The 15,032-nt window shown below is 46.2% G+C and overlaps 1 protein-coding gene across 2 annotated transcripts in view; it reads left to right on the top strand.

Annotated features, from left to right (window-relative positions):
* The first annotated feature begins 643 nt into the window (after window positions 1-643).
* Window positions 644-15,032, top strand: part of col9a2 (procollagen, type IX, alpha 2) — an 82,473-nt gene continuing 68,084 nt past the window's right edge. The window contains exons 1-5 of one of the 2 annotated variants that reach the window (XM_078423193.1): window positions 644-873; window positions 2,069-2,131; window positions 3,266-3,301; window positions 3,424-3,486; window positions 9,876-9,929. In XM_078423193.1, coding sequence (XP_078279319.1) covers window positions 787-873; window positions 2,069-2,131; window positions 3,266-3,301; window positions 3,424-3,486; window positions 9,876-9,929 — 303 coding nt within the window. In that variant the 5' untranslated portion in view covers window positions 644-786. Of the gene's footprint in view, window positions 874-1,113; window positions 1,384-2,068; window positions 2,132-3,265; window positions 3,302-3,423; window positions 3,487-9,875; window positions 9,930-15,032 lie in introns of those variants that run through there. The other variant, XM_078423192.1, reaches the window with a different exon arrangement.

Raw genomic sequence — 15,032 nt, forward strand, 5'->3', positions numbered from 1 at the left:
CCAGGTAAGGCTGTAGAGGCCGTCAGTGGATATTATTATGGCAGAGATAGACAAGTTCTTGATTAGAATGTGTGTCAAGGATTATGGGGAGAAGGGAGGAAAATGGGATTAGGTGGCAGAGATCAGTCATGATTGAATGGCAGAGTGGACTCGATGGGCCGAACGGCCTAATTCTACCCCTGTAACTTGTGAATATTCCAAATGCGATCTATAAAACCGTATCATGACTTCCTGACTCTTATCCTCAATGCCCCAACAGATGATGGCAGCAAACCACGCGTCCTCTTTACTACCCTCCCGACCTGTATTGTCACTTTCAGATCACTGTAGACTTGGATTTCATGGATCTATGCACTTGGATTTCAGGAATGATGGTCTTGGAATGATGGAGCAGTATGGAAAGGCCAAATGGCCTCATCCTGCCCCTGTACCTGATGATCGTTGTTCCAGGTTTGTTTCCATTTAAAATACTAATCATGCTCCACCGACTCTGAGCAGATTCCTGTTTACGAGCTGTCTCTCAATCCCCTCCCTCTGGAATGCTCTGGGAATGGATACACGGGCAATGAGCGAAGCTCCCGGCCGCCTCACAATCTCCAGCCGCCTCACCTTACCCCGCCCCTCCGGCTGGGCACTCCATCCACTCAGCAATTTGCAAGGATTTGAGTGGTTCGGGCTGGTCCGATCTTTCTCCGAGGGTCTCCAACTACCTGCCGCAGCCCCGGGAGGAGACGCGTGGATTTGTAACATTAGCCCCAGGTTGAGACGGAGAGAGACTGCACGGCCATGGGCAGCCTCATCAATGCTTGGTGCCGTCCCGGATCGCTCCGGCTCATGGTCCTCTTGCAAGTCATCTGCTTGTGTCTCGCCCAAGTAAGTGCAGGGGAGAGGGGGCACGGGTCAACACTGCAGCTCGGTCACATTCGCAAGAGTTATTTGCTTAGAAAGGCAGCTTTTGGTTAAAAGTTAGTGGGACTAAATTCCACTTTTTCGCAGTTTGTTTGCTTCTCCCCGCTGTCACTGTTGCTCTCGCCTCTTCAATTCTCCCTGGAGTGTGTCACGGGCAGTCGCAGGTAGAGTCGGTATCTGACAACCAGCGAGGGGCACCCTGCAAACCTGCGGCCACTATTCTGTCCGCTTTAGCCGGTGCCGGGCCAGCCGACAGTCGGAGTCAATGGACCAGTGATGGGACGGACCGTGACCGGAGCGAGTCTACATCGCCAACCCTCCGTCTCCCCTCTGCTTTAAATGAAGATTAGCCGGGGGATGTGGAATTCGCTCACTTTGGTGTGGATCGCGTTGTGTTTGTGCGGGTGTGAAGGGCGCGGAGCTCTGGTGTATCAGACGTTAGACTGCCTCCAGCGAACGCGGGCGGAGACCAGGGTTAGTGTGAAGGGAGAGAAGGGGGGCTCAGGCGCTGGGCTAGTGCACTCTACACCCGCCCGTCACCAGCACCAGCACCAGCACCGCACCAGCAAGCAAAGCTCGCCTCACCGAGCGCCGAGTTGTACACACAGTAACTGGAGTAACTCAGCAGGCCAGGCAGCATCTCTGGAGAACGTGCACAGGAGAGGTTTGGGGTCGGGACCCTTCTTCAGGCTGAAAACATCACCTGTGCATATTCGAAGGTATTTATTCACAAAATGCTGGAGTAACTCAGCGGGTCAGGCAGCATCTCGGGAGAGAAGGAATGGGTGACTTTTCGGGTCCAGAAGGGTCTCGACCCGAAAGGTCACCCATTCCTTCTCTCCCGAGATGCTGCCTGACCCGCTGAGTTACTCCAGCATTTTGTGAATAAACACCTTCGATTTGTACCAGCATCTGCAGTTATTTTCTTGTACTACCTGTGCATATTCTCCAGGGATGCTGCCTGACCTGCTGAGTTTGTGTCTTACTTTGTCAGCCCGACTCTCACGGCGCCCAGTCACCGACTCTATGTGCATCGAGGATTTTTAAAATGCTAACATTTCATTAACAGAGACCGCGCCGCTGTCTCTGTTGTTTTATGTTTCTGTTTCAGAAGTTTTTTGGCTCCATCCTGTTTAATCTTCTCTCTTTCACCGGGCAGGGTCCGATAGGGGAACGAGGCGCGGTGGGTGCGGCGGGGATCCCTGGAGCAGACGGGATCGATGTGAGTGTGGACGTGTGTGTGTGTACAGAGCGCACTTTGACAAAGGGCAGCTTTGTCCCAGGTGCCAGACCGCGGCAGTTGTACCGATACGGGCGGCCGCTAGAGGCGCCCCTCCCCCAGCCCGGCCCCAGGGCAACCCACGCCTCGGGGCTCCCACTAACACCAGCCAATGTCACAAGCAAATTAGTCCCCCTGTTACAAACATTTGAGACTCGACCTTTCTGTAGGACGGCGTCCGTTTTAACAGGGGTTTGCAGAATGACCTGACTGACATTATTTATTCACAAGATGCTGGAGTAACTCAGCAGGTCGGGCAGCATCTCAGGAGAGAAGGAATGGGCGAAGAAGGGTCTGAAGAAGGGTCTCGACCCAAAACGTCACCCATTCCTTCTCTCCTGAGATGCTGCCTGATCAGCCATGATCACATTGAATGGCAGTGCTGGCTTCATACTGAAGAAGGGTCTCGACCCGAAACATCACCCATTCCTTCTCTCCTGAGATGCTGCCTGACCTGCTGAGTTACTCCAGCATTTTATGAATAAACACCTTCGATTTGTACCTGCATCTGCAGTTATTTTCTTACACTTACTGAAGTTAAGTAAGTTGGGAGTGCAGACGCTTGGCATCTTGAGCCAACACACAAAGTGCTGGAGTGACCAAGCGGATCAGGCAGCATCTGTGGAAGGAATGGACAGGCGACGTTTCGAATCGGGAGTTTTGCTTAATCGGGGTTATAATTGTAAAATTTAAAAAAATCAAACCTATTCAACCAGTTGAAGGTGTAACCGAGACGTGCAGAGCGATTTACATAAAGACAGTGAAGCAATAGATTAGCGGAAGAATCTTGTGTTAAAACCTGCTCCCTGCACATAACTAACCCATCTCTAACTTGCTGAGTTCCTCCAGCACGTTGAGTTTTGCTCAACAATAGACAATAGGTGCAGGAGGAGGCCATTCGGCCCTTCGAGCCAGCACCGCCATTCAATGTGATCATGGCTGGTCAGACGTTCCAGCATCTGCAGTTCCTTGTGTCTCCTCTCTAACGTGAGTGGCTGCGAGATAATAACGGGTTGCCTGTGCCTCCAAGAGAGGTCTCTTGCTGTACTGACACATGCATGTTCTTTCTCTCTGCAGGGCGAGCTCGGGGCCTCTGGCCCGCCTGGATCTCCGGTAAGTCAATCTCCTTCATTGACCGACAACCGTACAGCCAGCAGCTAGCCCGGCAGAGAGACTATGATAACCGTTCTTATTTAAAGTGCGCTAACTTGATTGTCATTTCCCCCTGCCTTTAGGGACCAAAAGGGGACGTGGGTTCCGCGGGACCAGACGGAGCCCAAGGAGACTCAGGCTATGATGTAAGTAGCTTTGACGTGCGCCATTGGCAGTCCAGTGCTTTAAGCTGGGAGTTACGGTGTTTCTCAAAGGCCAGTAAGCCTCTTGCACTTGGGCCTGGGTCAGACATTATAAATATATTATATACTTCAGTTTTTTCCCCTTTCCTCATTCCTTTGAAGACACCAAAGTCCTGCAATGTGCTGAAACTTGCAAAGAGTCCCATCTCTTGGATTATAAATTCAATTAGTGCAATTAATTTACTCGAAGCCTCATTATCTCTGTGCACAGTGCTTCCGGATGTATTCTGCAGACGTTCCCAGATTTGTGATGAATCGGATCTACATCCATCCAATGAGTAGAGAAGTTGTGCCCACTCCATGTACCTTATGCCACATACACCCATGAGAAGCGGTGTACAGCCCATGTACTGTGAATCTGCACTGGGAGCACCCAATGAATCGGCAACCTGTGCAACGGACCTGTGCTGCCAACTTCCAGTGGACTGATAATCTGCCTCATGCCATTGACTGAGAGCCTGCATCGTGACTGCTTCATGGATTGATTGAAAGATACAGCATGGAAACAGGCCCTTTGGCCCACTGAGTCCACGCTGACCAACGGTCAACTGTTCACACGAGTTCTTTTATCCTACTATCTCATAAAATCTAGGGGGAATTTACAGAAGCCAATCAACCTACAACCATGTTTTTGGGATGTGAGAGGAAACTGGAGCATCCGGGGAGAACATATAAACTCCACACAGGCAGCACCCAAGATCAGGATCAGACCAGGGTCACTAGTGCTGTGAGTCAGCAGCTCTACCAACTCCACCACTGTGCCATCCCTTGATACACTAAGAAAATGAACTGTGTACACCATTATGGGACCTGTACTATGTATACTTTGTGCACTGATGTCTGAACCGTGTACACTAGTGAGCTGAGTGCTGGGAACATCCAGCAAGCTGAAACGGTGCGGGTATTCCAGATCATGAGAAGCTACACTTTGCCCATCCTGGAAGTGGAGAAGCTGCTTTGTGTAAATACAGTGAGTGGGGAAAATAAACGGAGTGCAGCCCATGTAGGGGGACACTCGGAATGTCTAAGTCGAAGGAGCTGAGAAACTACTTTGCCTCGAACTGAGAAATGTCCTTCAATGAATTGAACAACTTCACAGAGAATCTGAATGTGTAACCAATGTACCAGGAATGAAAATATATCTCGTATGTGTCCAGCGGGGTGCAAACCTTCACTGCTGTCCTCAACAAGTACCAAAAAACACCACTGTGTTCATCCACAGAGCTGCAAGCCTGCAGTGTGAACAGCCACTAGACTGCATGTCCACAGTGCATACATCCAATGAACTGCCAGCCCACAATGCGTGCAGCCCAAGCACCAAAGTATTGTATGTCCAATATATCAGCATCAGACCTTCTGATGCCCAGTGAACTGGGAAAGTAAGCTATGTGCATTCAATGTAAACTGTGCATGATTGATACGCTGTGAATGACAATCTGCACAGTGTACTCTCTGTATGCTGAGACATTGCACAGTCGACAACCAATGTACTGAGAACCTAAAAAATGGCCACACTTCATGTGCAAATATGAGGGTAGACAGTCAGAACCTTTTTTTCCCCACAGGTTGGAAATATCAAAGATGAGAGGATATAGCTTAAAAGTTGAGAAGGGCAAAATTCAAAGGATATGTTTCGGGCAAGTGTTTTATAAAGTGGATGGTGGGTGCTTGGAATGGGCTGCCAGGGGTGTTGGTGGACGCAGATATGATGAGGGGATTTAAGAGGCTTTAGGTAGGCACATGGATGTGCAGGGTGTGGAGGGATAAGGATCATGTGCAGACATAGGAAATTAGTTAACTTGGTATCATGTTCAGCATGGACATTGTGGGCTGAAGGGCCTGTTCATGTGCTGTACTGTTCAATGTCAATAACATATGTACTGTGCATTCTCATGTACCAATGAGGAATGGTCTTTATTCACAAAATGCTGGAGTAACTCAGCAGGTCAGGCAGCATCTCGGGAGAGAAGGAATGGGTGATGTTTCGGGTCGAGACCCTTCTTCAGACTGAAGAATGGTCTTTTGGTGTAGTAAGTTGAACGTGTCAATATGTTTGATGCTGTTGTGTGCCTGCTTTGGACTGGGTTACAAGATGCAATGTCACTGTGTTTCTTCCCTGAGATTGTGGACTAGCACAAGTCTGAAGAAGGGTCTCGACCCGAAACGTCACCCATTCCTTCTCTCCCGAGATGCTGCCTGACCTGCTGAGTTACTCCAGCATTTTGTGAATAAATCAAGCTATTTGGAGATGGATTTGGATCTTCTTGATACTGGAAGTCTTCATGGCTACAACAGATACAGCCAGCTCCCTTGCCTGCAATCAACAACAGCTCATGGCAAGCTGAGCATTAAATACACCCTTCCTCTCAGTATTCCAGAGGCCTGTAGCCATTCTGGTTGACCTGCAGTGTTCATTTTCCAGATTTCTGCTGGTGAAATTGGGGTTCTGCACCTTCATATTCCTTGTGAACTTTGCTACATTGATGATTAGTGAAATAACTGCAGAGAATACAGGAAAGACTGCAGGTCGGGCAAGGGATAGAATTAGGTTTCAGGTTGATGCCTTGATGAATTAAGATGTTAGAAATACAGTGGTTTTTTAAGCTGCAGGGAAGATGGTGGAGAGTATCAAAGGAATATCTGTGGTAGGGTGCAACCAAGAAGCCCTGATTGATTTAAGCGGTGGTGGTGTTGGCTAAAAGAGGATGATGAAAGACTATTAGTTGCGCATGATCTGCCTGGAGGAGATACAGAAGAAGATGAATGAAAACAGAGAATGTGAGAGGAAGGATATCAAATGCAAAGTCTGGATCTCTGAGATGTAAAACAATGGAAAACCAAAACACAGCTCATCTGGAAATCTAAAATGAATAAAGGAAAATTCATCAGGGCAGGTGTCATCCATAGAAAGAGAAACACAGGTGGCGATCCTTCAACAGGATGGGACAGCTCTGATACAAACCGAAAAGGCTGATTATCTGAAGTTGGATTCAGTGTTGAATCTTGAGGATTATAATGGGAAGTTGCAAGATTAGATAATGTTCCTCGAGTTTATTGTGGGCTTTGTTGAAATGGCATGAAAGGTCAAAATGGGAATGGGATGGAGAGTTGGCAAATGGAAATTCAAGATCACCTTGATGGAGATGTTCAGCTAAGCACCCACCCAGACAGCATTCGGCTTTTCTATAACATGAGGCATGATTGGGAGAAGTACAGTGAAGCGCTATTCAACAGCACATTGGTGCTGTCTGTGTGGAGTTTGCACATTCTCCCTGTGACCGCGTGAGTTTCCTCTAGGTGCTCTGGTTTCCTCCCACATTTATAGATGAATTGCCCCTAGTGTGAAGTGCCCCCAGAGTTGATGCAAAAGTGGGATGGCATAGAACAATTGTGAACAGATGATTAATGGTCAGCAAGGACTCAGTGGGCAGAAGGGCCTGATTTCATGCTGCATCTTTCAATCAATCGAAAACCTGGAAGACAGTTTGGATACTGAATGGTTGGAATGGAAGTGATAAAAGGGAGGTTTCATCTCCTGTGGTTTCAAAGCAGCAAAAAGCTAAGTGGATGTTGGTGCAGATGGAAGAGTGAACTGGGAGCCATGGAGGGATTGTTAAGGTTTAGGTTTATTATTGTCACGTATAGTGAAAAGCTTTGTGTTGCATTCTATCTAAACAGAGCAGATACACAAATATAATCAAGTTAAACTCAAGTATAATAGAAAGAGCAATGGGGATGCTACAGCTTACAGAATATAGTTCTCAGCGTGGTCGTGCATCATTTCCATAGACAAAGTAAATATATCCACAATGGGGTAAAGGTGAATCAGACAGTACCCTAGCCTATGGAAGGACTGTTCAGAAGCCTAGTAACAGGGGGGAAGAAGCTGTTCCTGAGTCTGGCAGTGAACGCTTTAAAGCTTCTGTACCTTCAACCAGCAGGGAGAAGAAACAATAATTGGGGTGGGCCAAGTCTTTGATTGACTGCTTTTCCGAGGCAGCATGAAATGCAGAAGGAGTCAATGGTGGGAAGTCTGGTTTGTGTGATGGACTGGGCTACATCGATAACTGTCTGCAATTTCTTGCGGTCTTGCGCAGAGCTGTTGCCAAACCAAGATGAGATGCAACCCAACAGTATGTTGAGAAGGAGAGATGTTATGGCATTACGTTGAAGGTGGGGGAGGTTACAGCAGACATTCCATAGAATGTGGAGGCTGGTACAGGTGGCAATAAGGTTGAGAACCACTATTCTTGCCCTGAGTGGTTGGAGAAGGAGTGAAAAGGGTGGGAAATTGTTCAAATGCACTTGGGAGTTCTATCGACCATGGTGAAGAGTTCAGAAAAAAGAAAAATAGACACAAAACACTGGAATAACTCAGCGGGTCAGACAGCATCTCTGGAGAAAAGGAATAGGTGAAGTTTCGGGTGGAGACCCTTCTTCAGACTGCCCTCTCAGAAGTACTGATCCAGAATGAGTTGTCATCAGAACAGGTATAGAGGATTGTGGAACTGGAAGAAGAGATCAGTCCTTGCATGAAGGCAGGTGGGAGGAGTGCAGTCAAGATGGCTGTGGGGTGTGTGGGCTGTGATGATGTATTGCAGAGAGGCAAAGTGTTGGTCACATGCCAGATTTTGACCCACCCCCACCTCTCTTTTCTAACTTTCTCCCGTCCTTCTACAATCAGTCTGAAGAAGGGTCCTGACCCAAAACGTTGTCTGTCCATTGCCTCCTCAGATGCTGCCTGTTCCGCTTAGTTCTTCCAGCACTTTGTGTTTTGCTCAAGATTCCAGCATCTGCAGTTCCCATTCTCTGTGTTGAGAATTGTGTTTGTACCGAAGTTAACAATTAGATAGTTCGAGAGTGTTAAGTGCCCAAAATCATTTAGTTCATGGTTACAGCTGATCCTGACTCAGACATATACCTACCTGAGTGTATTTCCGGATTCAAGAAAATGTTTTTGGGACCATAGTGAAAGAGCAAGGGTGTGTGACAAAGTAAATATTTATTTCATTTGGCCGACAGACTGAGGGGGTTTGAAAGCCAACCCTACGATACACAGATTCTGAGTGGGTTTGATTTGATGAGAAGTTCTGTTGAAGCAAAGAGGTGTTCATGTGATAGAGAGGAAGTCATAGAGAGAATCATAAAGAGAGAAGAGGAAGATTGTAATGTAAAGCTGGATGGAGGGATGCGGGTGGAAGGGGACGAGGGGGGGAGAGGGAGAATGGTAGGGGATTTAACGGGAAATGGGGAACTCGGAGATGGAAGGGGCTGGAAAATTAGTGTAACGAGGAGGGGAAAGGAACAGGGTGAGGGGGATGGTGGGAGAAATGTGTGTCCAACAGGGGAGGGGGGGGAGGTAAAGAGATGGGTGTGTTGGAGCAATATTACTTTAATGTTCATACCATTGGGCTGTAGACAACCCAAGCCGAATATGTGATGGTGCTCCTTTTGGTTTGAAAGATTTGGAGCAATTCCTGGCAGTAAATTCAATTTTGGACAGTCAAGGGTTTTTTCCCATTATTTATTCATTCACAGAAGCTGAACATTGCTTCTGATGCCCTGTTTGTTGTCAATGTCTGTGCTGAACATGATGCCAAGGTAGACTAATCTCAGCTACCTGCGCATGATCCATATCCCTCCATTGATTGCGCCTAACTAAAAGTCTCTTAAACGCCACTATCGTGTCTGCCTCCACCCCCAGCCCTGGTAACACGTTCCAGGCATCCACCATCCTCTGTGTAAAAAAACTTTCACCACACGTCCTCTTTAAACTTTGCCCCTCTCACCTCTAGTCTTTGACATTTCCACGCTGGGAGAAAGGTTTCTGAATGTGTACCCACCCGATCTATGCCTCGCACAATTTTATATATGTATCCAGTCCCCCCTCAACCTCTAATGATCCAGAGAAAACAATCTGAGTTTGTCAGACCTCACCTTGTACCTAATACCCCTTAATCCCGGCATCATTCTGGTAAACATCTTCTGCATCCACATCCTGCTTGTAATGGGACGACCAGAACTCCAAGTGTGAATGGACTGTCAGGTTGTAGAACATGAAACTCTAGTCGAGTGGTTGGGGGGGGGGGGGGGGGGGGGGGAAGGGGGGAAGGGGGGAAAGGAGAACATAAACACTCATTCGTGTTCAGACACATTGTTGGGATTTTGACAGTTCGGGATCAAGGATGTGGGAAAGTTGGGCCAAAGGGCCTGTTTCCACACTGTAAGACTGTATCACTCTATGAGATATACTTTGGGATGATATACTGAGAGCCTATCAGATTACTCAATGCTTATGTCATAACTCTTTCCTTTCTTTGTCCGTCTCACAGGGTTTAGAAGGTTCAAAGGGAGAACCTGGAGTTCCTGGAGGATCCGGTCTGAAGGTAAGTCCTGCATTTTATTTTGTGAGAAAGCAGATATGAAATATCTTGATGCAAGCTATGGAGGTGATATCTTATACAGGCCTAGAACTTGATTGAAGGGGGATGAGAGAAGGATTGTAATTGACACATCTTGTTGCTAGGAATGGTACAACTTTATGATTTGGCACATTCTCCTGATGTTGCAGGGTAATAGACTCCAGCGTCTCTGAGCCCCACGAAGACTTGTTAATCATAGCATTCCATGCAAAGTTAACATCTACTGTTTTGAATATACATGTATGAATGTACAGATATGAATATCGTTCTGAGGTTCTGTCCAGTCAGACTGTGAGGGAACAGGAAGCTCCTGGCGGTTATGGTTAGATGTCACAGGTCACCACCTGGAGCAGGTCCTTATGACATGAGCCCTGGGTGTCACCCCTACGGGCAGAATGGGTTCAGTGATGATTACAGGCTGCTCCACACTTTCCAGAGAAAATTAGTGAGGAAAATGGTCTCTTCATGCCACTGAGACCCAACAGGGTGAACGACTCCAGGCATGTGAAGAGATTGCAGAAGCTGAGTTTGATGAGGCACGATGAATCGGGACATTAGGTGTGTGTGCAGGTCTTTACATTTGATGGCTTTAAACACATGACATGCGCACTCCCCATCTCAATGTCTTTGCAGATCATTGGGGCTCTGCATCTCTGTTGGCCCCCGCCCCCATCTTCTGCCCCTGCTGACGATCAACCATGATCCTATTGAACTGTGGCAGAACAGACATGAGGGCTATTCCTCTGTGCCACTGTTAACCTCAAGTACAACCGGAGGATTGCCTGGGTTAGAGCTGTTTGGGGGCCTGCTTTCTCCCTCCCCATTACTCCCTCCATCACTCTTTTCTGGAGTTCTGTCTTCGATGTTAACGTCTCTCCATATTCCCAGTGGCAATCATTTGGCAATTTCTCTGACTCTGACAGTCTCCTATCTCTTTGGCCAGTGAAATGCATGCACTGTTCACAGTTAACTCATTGCATCTATAGCTCCATTTCCAGTTTGCAATCCTGCCCTGCCCAGTTACATGGGCTCTTGTGGAGGAGGTCAGGAGGGGTGGAGGAAGCAGATGACCCAGCTTGGCCAGAGAGTACGCAATGTGTTGGAGTCACAAGTGATGAGGGGTTGGGTGGGTCAGTGGGGGAGGAAGAACAGTTTGAAATGTTCCACCTCATCGAGATATCATAATAAATTATAATAATTAACAGTTTGTAGCCCTAAAGCTGGAATTATCAGGATATTTGACTTCAGCAGGCTGGTGGAAAAATTTATCAGATGAGTCCATGTTAAAGAAGATGATGCCCCCAGTAGGTTAATATACCATCCTTCCTTCTCTGTGGATTATATTTAAACACTTTATTCACTAGGGGTGGGAAGTGTAGTGTCTGTGCACATGAAGGTAGGGCAGTTAATAGAAGAACTAATATGGAAGGCAGTAAACTCTTAACTAATGGGAATGTCTGCTCAAACAATGTAATTAAGTGTCATGCCACAAAATACACTCAGTCTTTAAAGGTGCTCTCACACTTGGTTCAATGGTGCTTTATTGTCACATGCACCAAGATACAGTGAAATTCTTTGTTTTGCATACAATTCAGTAAAATCATATTATGCATAAGCACAATCGTAATTAAGTAAAAAATTGCAATGATTTTAGTAAGGTATTTATTCACAAAATGCTGGAGTAACTCAGCAGGTCAGGCAGCATCTCAGGAGAGAAGGAATGGGTGACGTTAGTAAGTAGTAAGTTAGTTAGTTAGTTAGTAAGGCGTTGGTAATGATTTTAGTAAGAATCGTAGACCATTGAGGCAGTAAACGAAGGGTCACCTTCTTTCCAGTGCCATGTTGTGCTCTCAAGTACCAAGTTCTTAAAAATATCAGGTTTTAACTTGACCTTAAAGGTCCATCATCCTGGGTCGCAGTTGCAGGGGTCGGCTTGGCCTGGCGATGCGGTCAGTGTCCTCCGCCGCTCCGTGCCGCCGTGCCACGTGATCACGTGCTCGTCCGACCTCTGTGGGACATCCAACGGCTCCTGATCCACGCGACCTCCCGGTTGCTGTAGATCCTCCAGCGGCCCACTCTGCAGACTCCACTCCATGTGGACACTACACTGCTTGCTTTGACAATATGTCGTAAATTCAAACACACTATCCACATTTACAGTTAACATGTATGAACTTACACAACAAATTAATTATTCAGCAAAACACAAAGTGCTTTGTAATTAATTAATTTTAAAGCACATGCAAATTTTTATACATCTGACTAATTATAAATTGACTTCATCTTTTATTCCTCTCAACACCACATCCGTTCTCTGTTTGTGCTATGTCCTATGGATCACTCCCCTGATACGCCTGAGACACATTTGGTCTCACACTCTGCCGCGCAGTCGTTTCCTCAATGTAATTATCTTCATAGCTGCAAATACAATGCTTTACATATTCACAAATACCATCTTTTAGGTGTCATCTGTAAACATCAAATTCTGCACATGAAACTGACCACAAGGCGAATCATTGCAATCAGTAGCTGCAGTGATCACATACATTGTATTGGATGCATTTCTGGATATCATGAACGCAAGCAAGCGCAACTCTATCCACTTTGAAGGCTTTTTATACTCTTCATCTAGGTTTCTCTGCTCTACTACCATGTTACAAACTAACTTCCCATCCTCTGCTCTCTCCTTGCATACTCATCTCTTCTACTACTTTTGGTTCATCCTCAATTCTCTTAACTTTGCTACAACAGTTTTGAGTCTAATTTGCCAGGCTTTGTCTACACTAAATTAGTATTGGTACTGGTTTATTATTGTAAACGTGTTCCAAGATATAGTGAAACGTTTTCTTTGCATGCTATCCAGTCAAATCACACTATTCATGAATACAATCAAGTGATGCACAAGTATCGTCGGGCAAAGAGAAAAATACAGAGTGAGGAATATAATGCTGCAGCGTTATAGCGTTACAGTTACAAAGATAGAAAAGCTAAGCAACATGAAGCATTTGACTCTCTCCACTGCCATCCTGCCAATGAAGGCAGGTTCGTGGATCCTCGGCTTTCTCTTCCTGAAGTCAGCAATCAGCACCGTGATCTTGCTAACATTGAGACCAAGATTGTTGTTCTGGCAACCATTCGACTGGATTATCGATCTCTCTCCGGTAGTCTGACATGTAGTTACCTGTTATTCTTTCATCAATGGTGGTATCGGCAGTGAATTTAAAGATGGCATTGGAGCTGTGTCTGGCTCTACGGGCATAGGTGTAGAGAGAAAGCAGAGCAGAGGGTTGAGCACATAATCTTGAGGTGCTCCAGTGTTGATGGTTATCAATGAGGAAGTGTTGTTTGCTCATTCGTACTGATTGTGGTCTGCCAATGTGGAAGTCAAGGATCCAGTTGCGTAGGGACGAGCAGAGTTTGACAATGTTTAGAAGGGATGATGATGTTGAAGGCTAAGCTGAAGGTGATTAACATACATGTTACTATTATCCAAGTGGTCCAATGCCAGCATGATTGCATCCTCTGTTCATCTGTTGTGATGGTCGGAGATTGGAGTGGGTCCAGGTCATTACTGGGTACCCAGTGTCTAAATAAAGTTGGCTTGTGTTCCCCATTGGAAACCCAGATCTCAGTGAGAAGAATCCCCCCCTCGTCTGTCACAAATCCAGTGATCCCTACAAAAGGTTTATAAGAATAATTATAACATGATGGTCTCCTGTAGAGTTGCTGTCTCGTTGGTGCTGCCTATGTGATGTTTGCATGTTCTCCCTATGTCCTACATGTGCTCCGATTTCCTCCCACATCCCAAAGACGTGCGGGTTTGTCGGTTAATTGTCTTCTGTAAATTGCCCCCTAGTGTGTAGGCAGTTAATGAGAAAATGAGAAAGTGAAAGTGAGATAGTGTGAATGGGTGATCAATGGTCAGTGTGGACCTGGTGGGCCGGAGGGCTTGTTTCCAATGTAATCTCTCTAAAGTAAACTAGTTTAGAGAAGACTTTAGTTGGAATGTTTAGCTTCGAAATAGGCATGATGGGTGTTGTCATCTGCTTGGTCTGTACACTTCAGGCAGAGGTGTGGTGTGCTGAGCAATCCTGTGCCCAAATTCAGCCCCAGCCAGTGAATGGGTATGAGCATTAGTGTGGATGCAGAGTATCATCTGTGTTAATGACATGAGAGGGGAAGGGTATCGTGAAACTAACATCATAGACGATGGTGTCTGTGTGTTTGTGTTGTGTGTGTAAATGTCTGATGTGTGTGCGTGTGTGGGCATGTGTGTGCATGTGTTTGTGCGCGTGCATGAGTGTGTGTGTGTGTTGTGTATTATGTGCTAGAGTGTATGTGTGTGCACATGTCAGTTTGGAATATTCTTTATGATGATTTAACACTGAATAATGTTACGACAATTGAAGTTAAGTTGGAGTAGTATTTGTATTTCAATGAAGACCTAAATATGGCTTGTGTAATTAATGAAAATGAAGTTGGGGTGGGTATTATTGTCGATGTGAGAGTTGAACGTGGTTAATAATTGTGAAGAGTGATTGTTCATTACTGTTACACAAGACTGGTCTGTGTCAATAACAGTGGGTGTGTGTTTGGATATTAAAAGAGTGAGCATGGAGTTTGCCTGTGACTGACAGAGTGAGGAAAGTGCTTTTAACGAATGGCACAGAGAGGGGCAGTATTTTAGTGGGGAAACCAACTTTCTCTTAAAGATATTGGTATAGGTTTATGGTCACGTGTACCGTATAGTAAAAAGCATTGTTGTGCGTACTATCCAAGCAGATCACACCATACATGACTGCATCAGGTAATACAAACGAGAAAATAGTCCAGTCAAGAGTCTGATAACAGTGGGAAGAAGCTGTTCTTGCATCTGCTGCTGCAGGATTTCAAGCTTTTGTATCATCTGCTTGATTGGAGGATGTAAAGAGGGACTGACCGAGCTGTGAGTGGTCCTTGATTATGATGTCTGCTTTCCCAAGGCAGTCGATAGGGAGGTGGATGGTTTGTGTGGTTTGCAACTCTCTGGAATTTCTTGCAGCCTTAGGCAGATCGGTTGCAATACCT

This window comes from Rhinoraja longicauda, chromosome 27 (assembly GCF_053455715.1).
Source record: "Rhinoraja longicauda isolate Sanriku21f chromosome 27, sRhiLon1.1, whole genome shotgun sequence".
NCBI lineage: Eukaryota > Metazoa > Chordata > Chondrichthyes > Rajiformes > Arhynchobatidae > Rhinoraja > Rhinoraja longicauda.